Source organism: Marmota monax, unplaced genomic scaffold (genome assembly GCF_021218885.2).
Source record: "Marmota monax isolate L192 unplaced genomic scaffold, Marmota_monax_Labrador192_F-V1.1 WCK01_AAM20220418_F8-fsc00084, whole genome shotgun sequence".
Classification (NCBI taxonomy): Eukaryota; Metazoa; Chordata; class Mammalia; order Rodentia; family Sciuridae; genus Marmota; species Marmota monax.
In genome coordinates this window covers 5,658,876-5,681,269 of record NW_026694575.1, presented here as the reverse complement: position 1 = coordinate 5,681,269, position 22,394 = coordinate 5,658,876, and the positions used below count along the sequence as shown (strand labels likewise).

The 22,394-nt window shown below is 45.2% G+C and overlaps 1 protein-coding gene across 2 annotated transcripts in view; it reads right to left on the bottom strand.

The window, feature by feature from the left end:
- Positions 1-6,040: 6,040 nt before the first annotated feature.
- Positions 6,041-22,394, bottom strand: part of Kcnip1 (potassium voltage-gated channel interacting protein 1) — a 192,205-nt gene continuing 175,851 nt past the window's right edge. Inside the window, exons 3-9 of one of the 2 annotated variants that reach the window (XM_046421392.2) lie at positions 20,949-21,073; positions 19,427-19,496; positions 18,038-18,108; positions 17,170-17,277; positions 11,929-12,033; positions 10,447-10,509; positions 6,041-7,134 (exon numbers count right to left, since the gene is read on the bottom strand). In XM_046421392.2, the coding sequence (XP_046277348.1) occupies positions 7,087-7,134; positions 10,447-10,509; positions 11,929-12,033; positions 17,170-17,277; positions 18,038-18,108; positions 19,427-19,496; positions 20,949-21,073 (590 nt within the window). In that variant the 3' untranslated portion in view covers positions 6,041-7,086. The remainder of the gene's footprint in view (positions 7,135-10,446; positions 10,510-11,928; positions 12,034-17,169; positions 17,278-18,037; positions 18,109-19,426; positions 19,497-20,948; positions 21,074-22,394) is intronic. The other variant, XM_058571828.1, reaches the window with a different exon arrangement.

Below are 22,394 nucleotides of genomic sequence, written 5' to 3'. Positions count from 1 at the left end.
GAAATACATAGGCTTTATAAAGTTGTTAAACCAACCTTGTATTCTTGGAATAAACCTCATGGTCTATTATCCTATTTTTTAATATTGCTGTGTTCGATTTGATAATGTTTTTTGCATCTGTTCAGGAGGGGTATAGGTCTTCTGTGGTGTATTTTCATGATGACCTTGTCTGAGCTCAGCATCAGGAACACTGGCCTCATTGGAATGATTGGAGAGAAGTCTTTCCTATTTCATGAGAGTTTGTGCAGGATTGGTCTTACTCATCTTCAAATATTGGAAGGAATTCATGACTACAGTCAGGTGGACCTGGAGTTTTTATTTAATTTCTCAAGTCAGATTTTATTACTGTTTTAAAATTCTTAATTGTAATAAAGTCCACATAACATTTATTAACATCTTTTGTGGGGGAGGGGAAGGGAGTCTGGCCATGTTGCCCAGGCCTCTAGCCTGGGCTCAAGCCGTGCTCCCACTTCAGCCTCCCAAGCAGCTGGGCCTGTGGTTGCTCCCCTAGGCTCCACTCTATTGTCTTAACCAGTCTCAAGGGTACAGTTCATCAGTGTTAAATACTTTCATGTTGTTGTGCAACCAATTTCCAGAACTCTTTTCATCTTAAAGAACTGGAATTCCATGCCCATGATAAAACACTACCTGTTCCTTCTGTGTTTACTGACCACATTCATGGTCCATGGATCTTCAGGAAAGGCGCCAAGAACATACGATGGTTTCTTCTCTCTTCCATAAATGGTGTTGGGAAAACTGAATATCCTCATGCAGAATAATGAAATTGAACCCCTATTTCACAACATACAGAAAAATTGAGGTGCATTAAAGAATTTAGTATAAAATCTAAAATGATGAAACTACCAGGAGAAAAACCTTCTTCACTGGTCTGGGCAATATCTATTTTTTGGATCTAACCCAAAAGCATAGTTAACAAAAACAAAAACATACACGTGGGATTGCACCAAACTGACAAGGCTTTGAATAGCACAGGAAGCAATCAGCAGAGTAGAGATGACCTTCAGAACTGGAGGAAATACTTGTATTATTCACAGTAGCTGAGATAGAGATTCAAACTCTGTGTGCATCAACAGATGATGGATAGAAACAACGTAGTGTCTGCACACGCAGGGATATCACTGAGCCTTAAAAGAGGATGTTCTGCTATTCATGACAACATGGATGACTGTGAAGGGCATTATGTTAAGTGAAGTAAGCCAGGCACAGAAAGAAGAATCCTGTGTGACTTAGATGTGGAGTCTAGATTCAGAGGAGCAGAAAGCACCGGAAGGTGGGGATGGGGGAGATGTTGGTCAAAGGGTAAAAAGTTTCAGTTACACAAGATGAAAAAGTCCAGGAGATCTAATGTATGGCGTGGTAACTATGGTTAATAATCCTGTGCTGTATGCCTGAAATTTGCCAAGAGTGTAGATTTTACATGTTCACACGTACATGGTAGCCGTGTGAGGTGGTGGGAGTTAGCTAGATTGTGGTTGTTGTTTCATAGTATATATGTAAATCAAACCATCACATTGTATACCTCAAATGTTGAAAGTTTTTATTTGTCAAGTATTTCTCACTAAAGATAGAAAAATAAAGTAATAAAATAAGTTTAAAATAAAAACAAAAAGAAAAGAATAGGAAAACAAAGCTCCAGAGCTCCCCATTTCCCTCTGCCCAGCCAGTGAGAACCACTGTTCTGTCTTGATGTACCTAACTACTTGTGGAACCCCGTGCATGAGGAATCATGCAGGATTTATCTTTTTTTTGACTGGCTTATTTCACTTAGCATAATGTCCTCATGTCAGTTTTGATGAGCTGTGTTTTTTTTAAGGTACTTGCCCATTTCGTCTAAGTTGTTGAATTTATGTATATAAAGTAGTTCCTAAGACATTCTTAATATTCTTTACTATCCATAGGATCTGTAGTGATGACTCATCTAAGCTGTATTCTGAGAGCCCCCCACCTGAACCCTCAACTCTTAGTTATCTGTACCTTCAAATCCTAGCTAACAAAGCCAGGCATGTGGCTCTTACCAAATTCTAATTACTGGCACCTTGCTTAGTTGCAGGTGGCCATCCTACCGTATCACATTATGCATTAGCCTAGTGTATTGCAGTCATTTATCAGCAGGGAAAAATGGTAACCAAATTTACTGCAGGGTTTGTGAACTGATAACCCCTGGAGCAAATCCAGTTCTTACACTGGTTTGTTTTGGCTTGTGTGGTGTCTTTTAAATACTGAACTAGTTGCCAGAATATAAAAATCAGAGGATTTTACAAATGAGTCCAGGTTTTCAGTTTTTCTTGAAAATGGTCGGGTCTAACGATGCTGGGCCCACCCACATTGCAACAGTATGGCAGGGTCCCCAGAGCGGTTCCTTCATGCCGGGTGTGTGTCCTGTGGTTTGCTACTCACTTCTTCAATCTCCCTGGCTCCCTGTACACATTGAACTTGGAAGTTCCTGTGGTAGTAATTCAGAACAAAAGTCAGAAAGTTTGGCTGCAAATTGTTGCTCTACCACTTCTAGCTACTGGATCACAACTGTGTTACGTAACCTCTCTGAGCCCTGTTTCCTTCTTAGTAAATGGGAATAATAATTAGAACCAAGCTCAGGGCAGTGAGTATAGAATGGGGTAGATACCTGTGAACTCTTCATCACATAGTAAGTGCTTCATAACTAACTTGTGACATTATTATGTTGTGACTGTGGAGTAGAGAGCAGAGTGGTAAGTTGGATGTGGCACTGAAGTGGGCTTCCTGGACCAGCTTTGCTACCAACCATGCAGCAGTGCATCTGTGGGTTTTTGTTGCCCCATCTGTCCTATGAAGAGGTAGGACAGCATGTCAAGCTATAAGTTACATATAGAAAGTTCAACTCAAGCTACCTTAAATAATAAAAAAAAATGAAGTTAGCAATATTTGTCTTAAAAAAACAGTAGAGGTAAATGTAGCTTCAGGTGATGCTTGAGCAGGCAGTTCAGTGCCATCAAGGAATCCATGTTTGTCTCTCATTCTTGACCTCCTTGGTGTACCATGTTCATCAATAGGTTGGTTTCCCTGCAGGTTACAGAATGATCATCTGCAGGCCCCAGGGCTATGTGCTTTTCATCCATACCCAGCAGGAAAGGAAGCCAATGTGTTGCATTGCTCTCCGTAGAAGCCTTAATGTTGGCGCTGTTAGAATTGGCTTAGGTTTTCAGCCTAGAGACAATCACTGTGGCCAGGGGCAAGGAAGAGGGTGATCACCTTGGTCTAGTTCCATGGGCTTTGCTCCCCAGCACATCATGGTCTTCAAAGCTCCATTCAGAGGGGTTGGCTCCTGCCAGGGTTGTCCCTCACCCTTGAGTTCTAAGCTCTGTCGTCCCAGCCAGCCACTAGACTGGGATGCAAAGCTTACTGGGGTCCTCCAGTGAAGTTGGGCCTTATTTTGATACTTATTTCTGCTTCTCTAAGAGACCATATGATCATCTTGGCACATGTTCTTGGTGTTATCCCCTTTGGAGGAAGAGGGATTTGGCTTGGATTCATGGGCTTTTTTTCTTTCATATTCACTAGTAGCTTTTTTGGAAGCTGCTTTTCAACACCTCTAGTGTTTGCATATCATTAAAGCTAGTTTCAGGAATATAGAGAGAATGGTTTTCATACTCTCTAAGAAATAAAGCTGGGCATGGATTTTGGAGCTTGGCAGGTTTTCAAATGTATTTCCAGTTGTGTGGGTAAGCCCTCTCCACCCCCCAATTTATGGGCATCATTTTTTTTTCTCATTTGAACAATAGGTGTCTTGTATATCTATCCCACAGAGTTTTATTAGTCTGCTTTTCCATTACTATAAGAAAACACTGGAGGTTATATTATAGAGAAAAGAGGTTTATTTAGTGCACAGTTTTGGAGGCTGAAAGATTGTATGGCCCCATTGGTCCAGTTTCTGGTGAGGATCTAATGGTACATGGCATTGTGACAGGGAGAGGGAGAGATCACACAGTGAGACAGGAAGCTGGAGAGTGGGGAGGGACCAGGCTTGTTCTTTCGTAAAGTCCTGTCTGGAGAACCAACCAGGGTCTCACAAGAACTACATCAATTCCTTCTCGGGCAGCATCCCCAGTGACCAAGTTACCTTGCACTAAGCCCTCCTCAAGGTCCCCTCTCCTCCTCATGTCGCCACACCAGGGCCAAGCTTCCAGCCCATGAGTGGGTGGGGGTCACACTCAAATCATATCCAAAAAGCATAGCAAGACACAAGTAAGGTCCTGCCCAGGGTGAGCTTCCTGGCCTGAGGCCGTGCCCAGCTCAGTGTCGGCTCTTCAGAGATGCTGGGGTCCCCCCTTGTCCCAAGCCTCCCAGCTGCTCTGTCCCAGTGGCTCTCTGTCCTGTTGCCCAGGTATTCTTGTTATGCCGCTTTATCTACAGCCATTGTATTTCCTGGAATATGAGGTTCACGACGGCAGGGCACACACCCATCTCAGGGGTGCAGCTTCCAGTTGTGAGCAGGGGGCTGTCTGACTAGAGGAGCCCTGCGCCACCCGCTACGGACAGGAGGGATCTGGGTCGTGGGGCAGGGCTGCTTCTGGCAGAGGTTGATGACCTGGTTTTTCTGGCCTGCCCTGTCCACAGGCAGGTGGGGCTGCTGGGGAAAGTCTCAGCAGTGTGTGCCACCTGCCTGGTCAAAGTCGAGGTCCGAGCCATGGGCTTGGCAGCCGCGGCAAGAGCCATACACTGGAGTCCCCATCTGCGGGCATGTGATGGCAATGGTGACGGTGTGTTGGGTGATTCTGGAGGAGCCCATCCCTTGAGAAGGAAGCAGGAGATGGGGCCAGTGCCCTGTCGTTGCTGCGATGCTCCTTGGCTCGTACTGACCAGGACGGCTGTTCCCTGATCTGCCAATCATCCATCTAAGATGGTTCTGAGTTTCCTTCCACTCTGATCTCTGCCCAAGTGGCTCCAGCTGCTGACCTTCCTTTAACATTGGGTGCCAGGGCTTATTTGGTTTCTGACCTGGGAGCTGGCCATCACAGGGAGGGGTACCAGGCCCTCTTCTGCCCTGGGGCAGAGCTTCTCAGCCCCGGGGCACGTCAGCGCCACCTGGAGAACTGTAGCCAGGGAGGCTGGGGCGCCTCTGGGGGTTCTGCTGGCTCCGTCTGGGATGCTGGCCAGGCACCTGGCTCTTCAAAAAGTACCCCCCTCTGCTCCCAAGTGATGATGTCCTGCAGTCTGGGTGAAGGTGCTGACCTGGACCTTCTGTGGGCATCCTGCACACGTCTGAGAGGGTCAGAGGCACGGCTACATTCAGGGCTTGACTTCTGCTTATTTTTTAATCTCCCTTCCCTGCCTTTCACCATCTGTTTCATTAGCCCCTTGTTGGCAGCCTCAGGTACCCCGGAGCTGCACCCAGGAAGCCCAAACTGCATCGGGGCTGAAGTTCTACCAAGCTCTCCAACTGTGGAGGGCAGCAGCCAGTGGCCATCAGATTCATACAGAAGATGTGTTGGTGGCCTGCTCCTAGGGATCCAGGCCACCCAAGATATCCCCCTTCCACGTGCCAGTTTCCTCAACTATTATAGGGGCTCAAAGAACCCCCAGGCCCGTCTGAACTGACTACAGATGAGTGAGATTTGTGGGAGGCACCCCCAGTTTCTTGGGACAAGGAGAGAGTGGGGAGCGTTTAATTCCCCATAATCTTTATCACCTGTGCTACCTTAGGCAAGTCCCCATATGGACTCTACCTTCCGGAATGCTCTATAGACTATGAGCCTGAAATATGGTAATGAATATAAAGTCCCTCGTGCAGCATCTGGCACATAATAGGGCTTCAGTAAATTGCTTTTTTTTTTTCTTTCCTAGAATGCTACTGTCTGCTCTTAATGTTATGTTAAATGGGAAAAGGAAAATACATGGCGTTTGGCTTAAGTGATCATCTTCTGGTTGTAGGATGAAGCCTCTTATTGACCCCTGCATTCAAGGCCCTGAGCAGAAAGTGATATCCGCCTCATAGTCACACCACATGGGCTCCAGGCTTTCTGCCTTAGGGGGTCTTGGGAGAGCAACGGTGTTGGAGGGAGAGGTTGTGAGGGGTCTTCCCCTGAAGCTGCATTTGCACATGATAATGGTATTTTAATTTGAATGGGGTGCTGCTTCAGCTGGCTTGGGGCTAGGGACAAAGATTTTTCTGCCTGGCAAAGGAAATGCTAATAACTGGATGCCCCGGTGAATGAATGGACCTTCCCTGTCAGAGCTTACCCCTCCTGCCCAGTGGAGTCATGGAAGAAATGATTGAGAGCGTAAGAAATAGTTCGGTTTATTGATTAGAACATGGTATAAAATCACAGCAATTTGCAGGCATTCTGGGCTTTCTGGGAGGGCCATGCAGTGCTGGGCGTGAGCAGGGGCTGGAGAGGCGGTACACACCACTGGGCCACGGCTCCCGCCCTGGGCGTGTTAGGGGACTTGCATGAACTAGCACAGATGCTTGTGTGGGAGAATGATTGGTCCTTGCCTCTGGAGTCGAATGCTGTGGGAGTTTGGGTCATCAGACGATGCCATGCTTCAGAATTCCATCTTGTTCTACGTGAGTTAGGTGCTGCCTCTCCCTGTCTAGACACGGTCGACTCTAATTGTTCAGTACAACACTCTCTTCCCACAAAGGAAGAGGAACAGGCACGTTGGTTTGGGAGGCCATCAGAGGATGGTGTGCATTTGGCTGAGGTCCTCTGGCTTCCAGACTCCTCGAGGTCTGCTCGATGTGGAGGCAGCGGGCAGGGGCACGTAAGCAGAACACGGTGCACTACTGTTGAAGCTCAAGCAGAGGGACCTTCTGTGGGGCAGCGGTGTGACAAGATGGGCATGCTTCCAAAACAAACTCAAATTTCATCTTGTCTCTTTCAAGAGGAGGGAAGAGGAAGAGATGGCGATCAGACTGAGCCACTGATGCCAGGCATCTTAGAAAGTCTTCGGCAGGGATTCTTCCAAAGTGTAAAAGGTGTTTCTGTCCCAAGAGTTGGTGTGTAAAATCAGAACAAGGGCAGACCAGGGTGCCAAGGTGGTTGTCGAGTACAATGTCTCTGAGAGCCAATGGCTGAGTGTCCCCTGTTACATGACGTTTTGGAACAGCTGGAGAGATCTCATGATGTTGTCATCCTGGGAAGGGAGAAGGGGAAGAGAAGTGGTTAGAACTCTCCAGGGTCCTGGCTGAGAAGTGGATAACTCTGGCCAGCTGGGTTTCTTGTCAGAAGGCACTCTAGGAGGGCATGAGAGGAAGAAGGAAAGGGTCCTAGAACGTGATCAACCAAGGCAAAAGGCCTCCTCTAGCCTAAGGAGGAGTTCAGAAAAAAAACAACATCATCCAATAAAACTATGTTTTGTTTGCTTTTCTTTTTCCTCTAAGAAACAAGGGCACTGAGTCAAATGCTTTTTTCTGTATCTATGAAGATGATCACATTTTTTTCTTCTTTATTCTACTAACATGATTAACTACATTGACTGATTCTTGAATGTTAAACCAACCTTGCAAGTTTCCATATGAGGGCTATAATAGCCTCGTAAATCAAGTTGCAAAGATTCCCCTTTTTCTCTCTTCCCTGAGTTTGTACAAGATTAGCATCATTTGGGGGCTGGGGTTGTAGCTCAGTGGCAGAGCGCTTGCCTAGCATGTATGAGGCCCTGGGTTCCATCCTGAGCACCACATAAAAATACATAAATAAAATAAAAGCATCATGTTCACCTACAACTAAAAAATTTTTTTTGGAAAAGTAAGATAAAAAGAAGAGATTAGCATCATTTTTTCTTTACATGTTTGGGAGAATATGCAAGTAGAGCTATCTAAGTCTGACATTCTCCTTGGGGGAAAGTTTTAAATTATGATTCAGTGTCTTTTAAAAAAATATGTATTTTTTAGATGTTGATGGGCCTTTATTTTATTCATTTATGCAGTGCTGAGACTCGAACCCAGTGCCACATACATGCCAAGCAAGCGCTCTACCCACTGAGCCACAGCCCAGCCCCATGATTCAGTGTCTTTAACAGACATAGGACTATTTAGATTTTCTATTTCTTTTTGTATTAGCTTTAATAAGTTGAATTTTACAAGGATTTTTTTTTTTTGGTACTGGGAATTGAACTTAGGGGCATTTAACCACTTAACCATGAGCCGTATCTCCAGCCCTTTTCTTTTTTTTTTTTTGCATTTTATTATAGACAGGGTTTTGCTGAGTTGCTTAGGGCCTTGATAAGTTGCTGAGGCTGGCTTTGAACTCAAAATCCTCCTGCTTCAGCCTCCTGAGCCTCTGGGATTATAGGCTTGCACCACCATGTCTGGATTGAAGGAGTTCATGTCAAACTTACTGGATAATGAACTATTATCTTTTTAATGTCTATGAAACCTGTAGGGTGATGTTATTGTTTTTTTTTTCCTGATATTGACAATTTGAGTTTTCTCTCTTTTTATTCAGTCTTAGCATTTGTCAATTTTATTAGTTTTTTTTTTTCAAGGAGAGAACTCCTGGCTTTATTGGTTTTGTTATTGAGTGTCTATATTTTACATTTTTTCTAACACATATTTTCTAAGGTGTAAGTATCAAATGCAGAAAGTCTTCAAATATTTGTATATCAAGGAACACACTGCTAAATCTATGCATCAGAGAAAATATTTTGAATTACAATGTACTGAAAATATGACATTTCAAAATTTGTGGCATCTAAAGCATTACTCAACTAAAGTAATATTCAGAAGGAAATTTATCCCTAATATAAATATTAGAAAAGAATTATTACAAACCAAGGATCTAAACTTTCATCTCAAAAAAACTGGGAAAACCTCAAACCCTAGAAAATGGAAAATAAGAAAGAAGAAGGAAGAAATTAGAACACAAATTAATGAAATAGAAAGCAGACCTATAATAGAGAGAAATATCAACAGAGAAAAAGTTGATTGTGAATGTCTGAAATCTTTTTAAGTTGCTATGTGGCAGCTAATCATATGGCAGTCAAGCAACCTGGATTCAAATCCTGGAACTTCCTAGCTGTGTGACCTTGGGCAAGTTATTTAATCTCCCAGTGCCTCATTTTCTTCATGTATACAATTGGGTGGATGGAAATAACTGCCTATGGCGTGGGTGGCAAAAAAGAAATGAGTTACTTAATGAACAGCTATAGAAACTGTTGCTGTGTTGGAAGAAAATGATTCAAAAGCCACTCTTAGAAGGCAAAGTCAAGAAAACACACCTCAGTAGGGCATGGTATTTAAATTAGAACGATCGAGTTTAAATTCCATCTGTATCACTTACTGTGGTTTGAGTCACATTTCTTAACCTTGTAAGGCCTCAGTTTTCTCTTCTTGAAAATAAATGATCAACATTGCTTTTCAGTCGGTGCATAATGGTTAAATGTTAAGACATTTCTGACCCTACTGATAAGTACCTGCTGGCCTGGGCCTCCCCTTTGACTCCAGGATCTTTCCTTCTGGCTTCCCAACAACTTTCCCAGGACCCTGGACCACCCAAAGACCCATCAACTAAAGGTCTAATGTAAACTTTGCAGGGCTCCTCTAGGGCGCTGGTCAAGGTACATTACAAGGGGTCAATGTTCAGTCTGTTCTAGTTGTTAAATATTTAGAACGTCCCCCTGTACGCAGGACAGCTACTTCACAGGGTTATTGTAAAGTTTATGTAATGCACCTGGAATGTGGTAGGTGCTCAGTATGTGTCAATAACTCCTCCGCTTTCTCACATTTCGGTTCTTGGGTAGAGTTCATAGTTAACTGTGTACCTTCCTGAAATAAGGTGCAAGAGGTATAAGTGTATTCCTCTAAAGTAGATGAAGAAATTATTTCCAGTTCAGTTTCTGGAGGAGGCTCTGGGGCTAGACTGTTCATCAGACTTGGTCGAAGTTTGGTCCAAGGACCAGCAACACCTGGGTTAGCTGGGAGGGTGTGCCCTCTCAGGCCCTGCCCCAGACCTTGGGAGGTGGAGTCTGCACTTTAGCAAGATGGTCAAGGAGGTTGGCTGAACATTAAAGTTCTGGCCACGCTGGTCCAGGGCATTTGTAGGACAGTTCCTAGACCCAGCCCAGATCTATAGTCAAGGCGTGTAATATGCACATTCACAACCACCGCAGGGAGTTTTATGCACACCACGGTTTGAGAATCAGAGTGGGTTTTTCCCTTGTAGCCTGGGGAACAGGGCATGAAGCTAGAGGCAGGTTGAGAAATGGCAGTGTTGTCCACTCACAGAGGTCCCCTCTGGGTTTTCACCCCCCAGAACCTGCCTTTGGGCTGTCTGCTCAGTCCTACTCTTAGCCAAACCAGCCACAGGCCAGGGATCCCTGAACTTGTGAGTGGCTATTGTTGGCTCTCAATGGAGGAATGTGCAGGCTTCTCATTCTTTTCTTCAGGTACCCAAGCCCAGGTCTCCTTTCCCAGATTTAGGGGTATTGTGGCCTGAGGTCTCTCCTTACCTCCTGACAGGACTCAAGAAACTCGTCTAAAGTCACGATGCCGTCTTTATTTTTGTCCATTTTCTGAAAGATATGAAAGGAAGCACATTAAAGAACCTGACAATCTGCATTGCAAAGCTCACCTTTAAAGTTTCTCACCAGACAGGCAACTCCATTTGGGCCCTGGTTATAACACTTTGATCTTGGTGAGTTTCTTTAAATCAAAAGACTGGTTCCAGACATCGATTTTTTTTTCTGCTGACATCCTAATGTGTTGTATCAGTCTGTTTTCTGTTGCTATAACAAAATACCTGAGGTTGGGTGCTTTAGAAGAAAAGAGGCTTATTCAGCTCACATTTCTGGGGGTTCAAGATCATGGCACTGGTTCGGCTTGGCTCTAGTGAGGGTCTCGTGGAGGATGGCATTGCAATGGTGGGAGCCCATGTGGAAGAGATCACATGGAGAGAGAGGAAGCCAGACTGTGGGGGAGAGAGTCTTGCTCTTTTTATAACAACTGGCTCTCATGAGAACTACAGCTTTAATCCATTCTGAGGCAATGTCCAGGGGTCTAATGACCTTCCAGTAGGTCCCACCTCTTATAGGTCCCATTACCTTCAACCTCCACACTGAGGATAAAGCCTCCCACATGTGAGCCTTTGGGGGTACACTCCAAACATTTCCAACCCTAGCACAGGGAAGCCACTAGCTTGTCCCCTGGCAGAAAGAACACTGGACACAAGAGGTTCCAGTTCCGTTTCTGTTGCTGGCTGGGGGAGCTTCCCCTTCCCCATCTGCAAAGTGGACCAGAGTGCGCTCTGAGGTTACTCCACTGCTAGATGAATATTTTTACCCAAATGCCACTATGATGATGCCACTTGCTTTCTCAAAGGTCAACAGTGTCCCCCTCCTTTTTTTATTGGTTGTTCAAAACATTACAAAGCTCATGACATATCATCTTTCATACATTTGATTCAAGTGGGTTATGAACTCCCATTTTTACCCCAAATACAAGTTGCATAATCACATCGGTTACACATCCACATTTTTACATAATGCCATATTAGTGACTGTTGTATTCTGCTACCTTTCCTATCCCCTACTATCCCCACTCCCCTTCCCTCCCCCTCCTGTACTAGAGCAAGGCACTTCCATTTAGAGGTATCACAGTCTGACCCACCTAGTTTTAATCCCCCTACCCCTCAGACACAAGTGGTCAGCACCGCAAGCGATCAGACAGTTCTTGGTTCACTCAGACGCTCCGAGCATTTTATAGACTCTAGACTGTACTGTTCCACTTGGAATTAATCTATTAATTAATCCATTAATACACTTTCATGTTCTCTTCTGCAGCCTGTGCTTCACAGGGGAAGGGGCTCCTCGAGGCCAATACATCTTAGGGTTCCTTCCTGTTCCCCGCAGGGCCACACACAGGACTGGACACAGGCCCTGTGCTCAGATGCTTGGGCGACCAACCTGAGCGGGTGGGTGGCGCATGGCACCCACCTGGAAGAAGACGTCCACGTGCTGCCTGGGCGTGTCCTCTTTGAGCACAGGATACGTGTACTTCCCCATCATGTCATAGATGGCTTTGACAATGTCCATCATCTCCTGGAGAGGGGACAGGAAAGCACACGGGTGGGGACCCCGAGGTCAGGCTCTTCTGAGGTGACAGGGTTTGGGGTCCTGGTTCCCCCTGTGCTTAATTAACTAGATGAGAAGGAGTCAACAGCAAACGGAGGGGCTGTCACCCGGCAGGCTCCTCCTGAAGAGGAGACCAAAGGCCGCTCTCCCTGACCGCAGAAGCTCCCGGGTAGTCAGCTGGATATCGTCCTCAATTGGGGGTGACACGTGGGAGTCCCCATGCATAGGCTGGGGAAGCTGAAATATTATTCTGAATTTCAAAGAAGCTAATGTTCTGGCTTAGAGATTTAAAAACCCTCACAGGTTCTGTGGCTGTTTTAAATGAAGAAAAAGGAACCAAGCGTCAGGATTATTGATAGGGCACTTGAGTTTTTCTAAAAAAAAAAAATTGTTATTAATGATTTTAGATTTACAGAAGAGTTACAAAAATAATACAGAGAGTTCATGTCTATATTCCTTAATATAGGAACTTGTCCAACCAGAGGAAAATGATCAAAACTAGAAGATTAACCCACTATAGTGCTATGACCTAAATTGTGGAGCTTATTCAAATTGCCTCAGTTCTCCCAGGTCTTCTTTCTATTTGTGGATCCCCCACTGCATCTAGTTGTGTGTCCTGAGTCTCCTCAGGACTGGGCACTGTCGATGTAAACACTGGTCAATTAGTTGGCAAAGTGTCTTGATTTGGAACCTGGTTTTCTTATGGTCAGAAGCAGTGCTCTATGTCTTGGTGTCTCATTGCTGGTGATGTTGGCCTCAAGTGCTTGATTGAGGTGGTGGCTTCTCCTCTGGTTTCAGTGTCTGTCTGTGGATCTTGCCCACAAAAGTTACCTTTGTGATGTTTGTCTAATCTGATTCTGTACTCCCTTTACTCCTTCTGTGTTCATTAATTAAACGGAATTCTCCCCATTTTATGTGTATGTTTGATTTTTTATTTGTATCAGTATGGACTGATGGATATTTACTACATATTCACTACATTTTTTTTACTACATTTTGTTGGTGATAACCCATCATCATCATTTTTCATTTTGCTGCTTAAATTGCCTCAGTGACTCCAGTAGCCTTTCTACATGTCCCTTCCGGGATCCAGGATTGTCTCGTATTTTCTCTCTGTCAATCCGGGGACCAACCACTTCTCCAAGGACACTGGTTCTTGGGGTATTGAGAGAACACCATGCATCCTACTTTCTGAGTTAAAAATGTAATAGCATACAAATTTTCAGGCCATCTTTGCAACTTGAGAGACAAATAGCATTTCATTGTTGTAATAGACTTCACTTTCTTGGTGAGATTTTTAACATTAGGCATTCATTATTTTTCACGTCATTTCCTGTGAACTTTGTTCAGTTATTTTACTCATTGTGTTATCTATTTCTGATTGGACGGCGAGAGCTCTTTCTATACTTTGAAAATTGCTAATTTACATAAGAGATATTTAAAAATATCTACCACATATTCAATACTGCTTCAAGGAAATGCAAAGGTAAGCACGGGAGATACCCTTGCTTTTGTTAAGGTGACTAGCTAGAAATATCAGCCCTTTCTAGGATTACAGGTTGTAAATATTTTAGCTAGTCTGTCATTTGCTTTTCAACTTTGTTTATGATGATTTACGATGTACAGAATGAAAAAGACTTGTAGAGTGAAACTATCAATAGTTTTCTTTTATTACTTCTAACTTTGACTTTATGTGTTTTTCATTCAAGGTCAGGTGTCTGTGTATGACTTCCAGTTCTTTGAGAGTTCAAAATCAACTTTATATATCTATGATTAATTTGGATGTATAAGTGGGAATGTTTACTGTCAAAGTAGCTAACCAGTTTCCCCAGAATAATTTAATTATCAGTCATCATTTTATTCTTTCCCTTTATCCTAAACCCAGCTCTCACTTGTACCTGGTGTTCTCTTCTGCCCACTGACCCACTTCCCCTCATTGCACCTGTTATAAAGCTTTAGCTCTGTAATTATCTGGTAGAGTCGGTGCCACCATTTTTCTTTTCGAAAATTATCTTTGCTATTCTCATCTGATTACTTTTCCAATGTGACTCTATAACGACTGTGCACATTTTCCTCCCCAAATAGCACTTTCATTCTGAGTAGGAGTAAAATAAATTTAGTTAATTAGAGAATAATTGCTATCTTTACAATATTACTGTCTTTATAACATACTCGCCTTTGGAAAATGGCGTGTCTCTCTACTTATTCACGTTTTCCTTTTTGTATTTCCCCCAAAACCTTTTATCATCTAAATTATGGATATTGAAAAATACCTATGTGCTTTACATTTTACTATTGTATTATAATATCTTTGTTACAGTTTTCTGTTAGTTGTAACTGATCAACCAATGTCTTTTTGATATATATATGTATATAACTTTAAGTTCTATTATTTTAAGTTGATTTTCTTGTCTTTGTTTTCCAGATAGAACATAGTATCATTAATAAAGGATATTGCAACCTCCTGTATTTATGTTTCATTTCTTTCTCTGACTTATCATACTTGAAGAACTTTTAGAGAATGTTAAGTAACAGTGTGGGTGAGCTGTGTGTACTCTTGTCTCATTCTTGCTATAACTGGGAACCTCTAGTGTCACTATGAAATATGAAACTGGGTATCATGCTGGGGTATTTATGCTGAAGAAGTATTTTACTCCTAATTTATTAGCAGTTCTTAAAAAATATCAAGAATAGATGGTAAATTTTATCGAATGTGATTTTAGCATCATATCATTTAATCTTCTGATATATTGATACGATGAATTATTTAACAGACTTTCTCTACTATTGAATTATTCCTGCAATAAACCTCATCCTAGTCATATGCATTTCTTTAGAGTACTAGGATTCATTTCATTTGGAATTTGTGGTCTATATTTTGAGTGATATTGGACTCTTGTTTTCTTTTCTGCTTGATGGGACTTTCTTTTTCATTCAACACATTTTTTTGAGCACTTTCTATGCCTAGCCCTAGGTACTTCTGCCTTATAGTACACTTTAAAAAAAAATAAGTCAAACTTATTGAGGCATAATGTTCTTACAACGGATTAATCCATATAAAGTGTACCCTTAGATGAGTTTTGAAAAATGCATACACCCATGTCACTGCCACACACACAAGATATGGAGTACTTTCATGTCCCTTTGCAGTATCTGTCAACCTCTGGCACCAGACAACCACTGGTAAAATTTATGTCACTATGGAATCACTTGCATTTTCTAGAATTTCAGATAAATGGAAGCATGCAGTATAACTGAATTGTCTTCATCCACTGAAGGTGTGGTTCATGGGACTCAGGGCCACTGACGCTGGCAACATCATGTATTTCCTTTTACTGCCGAGTGGTAACCCATTGCATGGACACACCACAATGTGTTTATCCATTGTCCAGTTAGCAGACATTATTTGGGTTGTTTTCTGTTTGGGGGCTATTATGAAGAAAGCTGCTATGAACAGCTCTGCTTATGGAATTACATACCTTTTTTTTTTTTTTTTTTACATATTTTGAGTAAATCCCTGAAGGTGGGTTTTCTGGATCCTATGTTAATCGCATGTTGAACTTTATCAAAGATGTTGAGACATTTTCTACGTGTCTGTGTCATCTTACATCCCACCAGCCTGCATGAGTTTCTATTGCTCCACATCCTTCCAGCAAGTGGCCTTTTTCATGGCAGCCATTCTGCTGGGTGTATAATTATATTTTGTTACAGTTATAATTTGCATTTTTTGAAGGCCAGAGATATGGAGAAATATTTCATGGGCTTATTGGCCATTCACTTATCTCCCTTTCTGAAGTATCTGTTTAGCTCTTTTACCTACTTTTAATTGAGTTATCTTCTTATTGAATTATAAACATTCATTTTATATTTTGGACACCAACCTTTTGCAAGGTATAGAACTTAAAAGCCTTTTCTCCGAGTCTCTGGCTTGCATTTCCATTTGCCCCCTACCTTTTCAGTGCTGAGGACCCATCCCTGGGCTTCAAGCATGAGGTACGTGCTCCACTCCTGAGCTGCACCCTGGCCCTGCAATTCTACTTCCCTAAAGGTGTCTTCCAAGGAGGTCTGTCTTGCCTCAGAGCCTCTCAAGTGGCTGTTCCTTTTGCAGGAACACTTTTCCTGGCTTTTGCATATCTGGCACCAGTGTGGCAACACCATCTTAGTCGCCTTTGCGACCGTCCCTGCTAAGACATCTACCTATCTGTCTGCATTAGGCCTGTTTACTGTCCTTCCTCCATGCTGCTCTGTGGGAGCAAGCCGGGTCTGATGGTTTGCCTCTTTCTCTCCAGCACCTAGAACACCTGGGAAGCCTCACACAGGTGTTGAGCAGCACGAGACAGAATGAATGAGGAATGAAGTTAAGGAAACCTTCTGAGCATCAGTGTTCTCTCCGTACCAAGAGAACCTGGCAGGGCTGAGGTGAAGGTCAGAGAGGATGTCCAACCTCTGGGCACCATGCCTGGCACATAGGAGCTCAGCAAATGGGATGCCTCGGATGCTCAACTCAAGCAGACATCAATCACAGTGAGTTTTGAGACAGGCCTGTGAGCATCTCATCAGGTGAACGTGTATTGAGGCTCTAAGTGCCAATCAATGATTCCAAGATTGATTGGCATGATTTCTTTAAAGACAGCGACACCTCCCTTCTTCCTCTCTCTGGCTTTATTTAGGTGAGGCTGTGCTGGGGCGATCCCATGGTAGTTCCCTCTACTTTAGAAACCTCTTTTCTCTTTAAGAACTGCCTGTCATCCCACCATTTCAGCTTTGGGCTCTAACGTGTGGCTGCTAACTGGCTAAAATGCAGGTCCCCTATGAGGAGGAGGCCTTCACTAAAACAAATCGTGGGTGGTGTGCACCGAATCTGTGTGGCCCAGGACACGGAGGCTGCCGAATCTTTTCTCCAGCACCTGGGAACAGGGCAGGGCCAGCAGTGGGGATAGTCAAAGGCGCCTTGTTCATTTTTCTGGGACCAGCTCATTTTCTGTGGCCCCAAAGTGGATCTGCCACGTCATTCAGATAATTTTATCCTCATGTCTGGGAGTTGCTTCCTAGTCTCTTGGCACCTCCATTGTCCCCGTCAGTCCCTGCTCTCAGCTCACTTACCTCTTTGTTTATGTATCCATCTTTATTGATGTCATACAAATTAAATGTCCACCTTAGTTTCTCATGGACAGTTCCTCTCAGTAAAATCGACAGAGCAGTTACAAAGTCCTGAAGCAGAAGAGACAGGAGTGGGTGAGCCACCAAGTTGCTGGGTGGGCAGCTAGCTGGCTCTATGGGTCAGACTCTGTGGGGCTTTTATAGAATGCACGTCTGGTGTGCCCAAAGGTTATGGCCAAGCTGGCTGAGGAGCTCCCTCTGGGCACTGCCCACGCTGCCCGCTGTGAGGAAGGTGCCCCTTGGGGGAGAACGGAGCTCTGCATTGTGAGTCACCCCCAGGCAGTTAAGTAAGGCCACCTCCATTCCAGACTGACCCCAGTTTTGCAATCCTGTGCTTGTCATGCTCTAGCAGCTCCCGGCGGGGACTCTGGACGGGGACTATGGCTGCCCATGTTCCCGCCCGCCTCCGCCACTTACTAGCTCTCCGACCTTGGCAGAGCTGCTCAGCCTGTCTTTGCCTTACTTTCCTCATCAGGAAAATGACAGGAAGCAACTCAGCCCAGCCCTGAAGGGGTACCGTGAGGATTCCACGAGATGACCAATGCACAACGCTGAGCCCAGAGGCGGCCCTGGTCATCGGGCAAGTGAACTCTTAAACTTGTCGGGCTCAGACCCCAAGTCCCCGAGGACCTGGAGAGTGGGGAGAGTTGCTTCTCTCTCTCTTTAGGAAATGTTCATCCCATGGATAAAGTTTCTTTGTCTTGACTGAGAGCTTTCTGATCTGACCCATTCCCCCCAGGACCCTGTGACTTAGAGGGAGAGGCAACAGGAAGCAGGGGACTCCCAGAGTGTACCCAAGAGACTAGCATACCTCGAACTTCACGGAGCCCGCTTGGGTGGTGTCGAAGGCGTTGAAGAGGTAATGGGCGTAGGTGCTGGCGTCTGCAGGCAGAGAGGGAGCAGGTGAGGAGCTGAGGCTCCACATGGGGGAGGGGGCTTTAAACACAGAGGCAGGGTTTTGGCCAGAAGGAGAGGGCGACCGAAAGGAGAGACTGGTAGGCTGAAGCCCACTGGCTCAAACCCTGGGGTTCAGGTGGGTAGTTCTAGTAAGCAGTGGGACATGCCCTTGCTCCTCCTCTATCCATCTCGAGATGACTCCAGCCTCCCTGTGCATGTAGCTTCTGGTGGCTGGCTGGCTGGCTGGCGACTGTGTGAGGGTCTGAGCAGCCATGTGGTGCTACAGAATGAGCCTTTGCTCAGGAGCAGAGACCTGGCTTGGGTGGCAGCTCTGTTACAACAGAGCTGTGTGTCTGGAGGCATCTAAAGCAACCTCTCTGAGCTTCCCTTTCCCATCTCTGGACACCCATGTAGTAAGACCTATATCTTGACATTTTTGAAGAAGTATGTTAAACTAGAGCCCCACCTGCTACCCAGCGAAACCTGACAAAGACAGCTCAACAGAGCTCAAGAAACCGGTTCTGGGGCCTGCGTGAGACAAAGCTACTTTCCCTCAACTTGGGTTGGGGCCTGTGCTGGGCACCTATGGAGGCACCGTCTGCTGCTGAGGAGGCCCATGATCAGCAGGGTCTGTAATGTGTTTGGGACTTGGATCTCTGTATTGTCTAGATCCAGGGACAGGATTCTGCAGGAGATGGCTCCTGGGGACAGAATGCAAGGTGGCATATGACACGCAGAAGTCTCAGGAGGGGCCACTAATGTGGCCCTAGGTCCCTGGGGCCAGAGCTGTCCCTAAGGATCAGGTAGGTGATGGAGCAGGTGCTGGGGGTCCAGTATCCTTGCTGTGCAGCTTCACAAGCATGACTTCGAGCTGTCCGCATCTTGGTGGACTCGTCTATTTTATAATCTCTAGCAGTTGCTAAAGTTCTTTCCCAAATTTCTGGCTGGTCTCAAAAAGAGTCTGGCCCCATGGAGGAGCCGGTGTGGAAAGCTTGGCCCCAGGCACTTCTGGGATCCCCCTGTCTGTCATGCACTAGAGTGTGGCCCTGGTAACATGCCCAGGGTCTCTGAAACTCGCTTGTTCCTTCTGGGGTCACAATACCTGCTTTCCAGAGCTGCCAGGAGACCTCTGAGGGACACCACCCACCTCCCTCCCCTCCTGGAGTGGGTCCTTTTAGTGCTCTTTTCTGTTAATGCTTTAGAGAACCCCACAGCTTTAATAAGGAGGGGACGGGAAAGGAGGGTGGACTTGGAGGAAGGGACGGTGCCGACTAGAGAGGGCCTTCGTCAAGGTCAGACTCACCTCCATGAGGAAAGAACTGGGCATAGATCTGCTTGAAGGTCTCTTCATTGACCACGCCACTGGGGCACTCCTGGGTGAAGGGAGAGAGTCAGTGGGACATGTCTGGGGGTCCGCCCCAGGAGAGGAGCCTGGACCCACCCTTGGGGTCCAGGTTCCTCTGATCCCTGGTGGGCAGCCCTGCACAGCACCCATGCATTTCTGTGTCTCTAAGGTGGGTGTCTGGGACGTGATCCCACCTTAGGACCAAACCTGTTTTGCAAAATGATGAGATGTCATCTGAGAATGGACGCCACACAGGGGAAAGAATGGGGCTTCAGGGTTAAACAATCTGGTTTTGGATCCTGGTTAAAGCATTTCTAAGCTTTGTGACTAGGGTCATGTCACTCTCTGATCCCCAACATCTTGACCTGTAGAAAGGGGGCCAAGAAGGTTGTTGGGCAGTTTAACCCATCGTCTCGACGTGGACCACCTATAAAAACTTAACATAGTGTATGCTCTATCATATAATATTAAAATCAGAACATAATAATTACAATATTAATATAATAATACATAAGTTCAAGATTATGATTTCCAACCTATTTTCATGTCAACTTCATTGACATATTTGAGAACTGTAAACTTAACGTATGATGTGGCATGGAACCATGGTCGATGCCAACCCATGTTGATTCCCCTCTGTTCTGGACACTGTGCCATCTGCTGCCATCCAGCTGCCTCATCAAGATCGCAAGGAAGAGGCCCAAGGGCAGCAAGCCAGGTATAGGACAGGCACAACCAGAGCTCAGTAGGAGGGGAGGTGCCCCAGGATTGTCAGATACCTTCAGGAGGTATGTGAATCCCTAACAGCCTTGGGAACACTGAGACTGTGGTTAGTTTGGAATTGACCAAGTTCTGCCTGTAGGCTGCACCTGGAGGAGGGTGACAGGAGCACCTCCCTCTAACCCAATCCATCCCAGGATTTGGGAAAAAGTTTGCATTGAGATTTAAGCTTAAAAACAAAAAATAAAATAAAACCAGTATCCAGGATGGCCCCTGAGAACTCTTGATACTTACTTCCCCGAGATGGCAGGATGTATTAATGTAGCTACTACTAAATCCCTGCCCCTGACTCCACGCCCAATTACCCCTTGGCTTCCTGTGTAGCTCACAGGAAGAGGTTCCAGCAAGAGGAGAGGGGTGTCTGGTCCCACTATCAGTCTGTATTTCATGGTCCACGAATACAGGGACATTCAGCCCGTGTGAGCTTGATTAGCTAAGTGAGCGAGCTCAATTGCACCAAGATGAGGGTGTGAATACCTGCAGCCAAGGCTGGCTCAGGCCAGGGCAGTCTCCCATGGTGGCGCCACCTTGTGGAGTTTCTGTGCCACCAGCTGACTGCCCTCACCTGGAGCTGATCTTGTGCCCCCTTTGCCCTGGTGGCCTCCCTTGCACAACCACAAATCTGGGACACTCCCTTGGGGGCTCCCATTACATCGGGAGGATTCACCCATGCAGAGCCCGAGTGCCTGCCCCATCTTACGTTTTTGAAGCCTCGGTAGAGCACTTGCAGCTCCCTCTTAGTGAAGTTGGTCTGGGCCTCGAGCTGCTCCAGTCCTTCAGGCCGGTGGCACACCATGGTCATCTCCAGCTCATCTTCAATCTTATCTGGAACCAGAGGGGACGGCATTGGAGCATGACCTCAGAGGCCACTCTTGTCGGTGTGGGACATAGGTGGGTGGCGAGTTGGGGTCCACCCGGAACCCCACTTCCCTGACCAGTACTGTCTGTCTCACCATCTGTCTACTCTGTGACTCTAGGTGTGACAGATGCCCAAAGGGAGGGAGTGTTAGCTGTGACAGGGAGGTAGGGAAAGGAAGGCGGAAGTGGAACCGAATTCCTTTCCAAACACCCTTTTAGCATATTCAAATTGCTGCCTGCTGGACCTTCAGATTCTGCAGACACAGGTAAGCCGGCAGAAGGACAAACACTCTCCCATCAGCAAAGGGAACAAATCTATAGAGAAAACTGAAGTCTCTTGGCATGGGACACCTGCAGGAAGACTAGCATGACTTGGTCAAAAGTTCTAATTGTGGACTGTTACATGCTAATTTTAAAATCTGCATTTTACATGGTATTGTTTCATAGTATCTGCAAGATATTCTTAAGTACTAGGAAAATGACTTCAATAAGAGCTACTTTGTATAAATAAAAGCTCTGGCAGCATTTGAAAGGCACCAAACCATTGAGAGTTGCTTCTACTCTTCCTCAGAGGGTACTACATGTGGTAACAGTGTTGCACTAGCTGTTTAGAAAGTGCCCAGTAAAGCCAGCAATTTGTCCACTTTGCATGGAAGGATCACAACACTCATGAATAGTGGAACCTTCGAGCTGCTTTATTATCAGAGGCATAAGTGACTCTTTTCCTTTGGGCTCTGCTGGAATGCTTTCAATAAATTTATTCCAATAAAGAACCAATAACCACTTGACCTTCCCTGCCTACCCATGTCACGCAGACAGACATCATTAGACCCATGGAGTGAACAACTGTAAATCTGAACTTGCAAAACTAGCAGAGAGATGGATGGGCGTCTGGAACACACACACCACGTCATCGTCATACCCGTGAGAGGCTGATCGTCCCTGTGGGAGAAAGGGCTGAGCAGGTGCTTTAAATTCTATGCACTGCTCTCATCAGGGTTGATCTCTTTGCGACAGATTAGCTCTGCAATTGTTACTTTCCCTTTTCAGGTTTTGATTCCAGTGAGAAAGGAATCCATCAAAGGAAGTTTGCATCTTGTATATATTCCCAAAGGTAAGGGATAAGGCTCCAATAACTTGGTAACAATTCCTAATTGATACCTTTTCTTATGTGCTGGGCAACAACACATATCACCTCATCCTGTTGGGAGTGAGGCAGATGATCCAATATAAATAAGGCACTCTGTTTACACAACGCAGTGGCAAGTGGCCCATTTCTTCATAATTC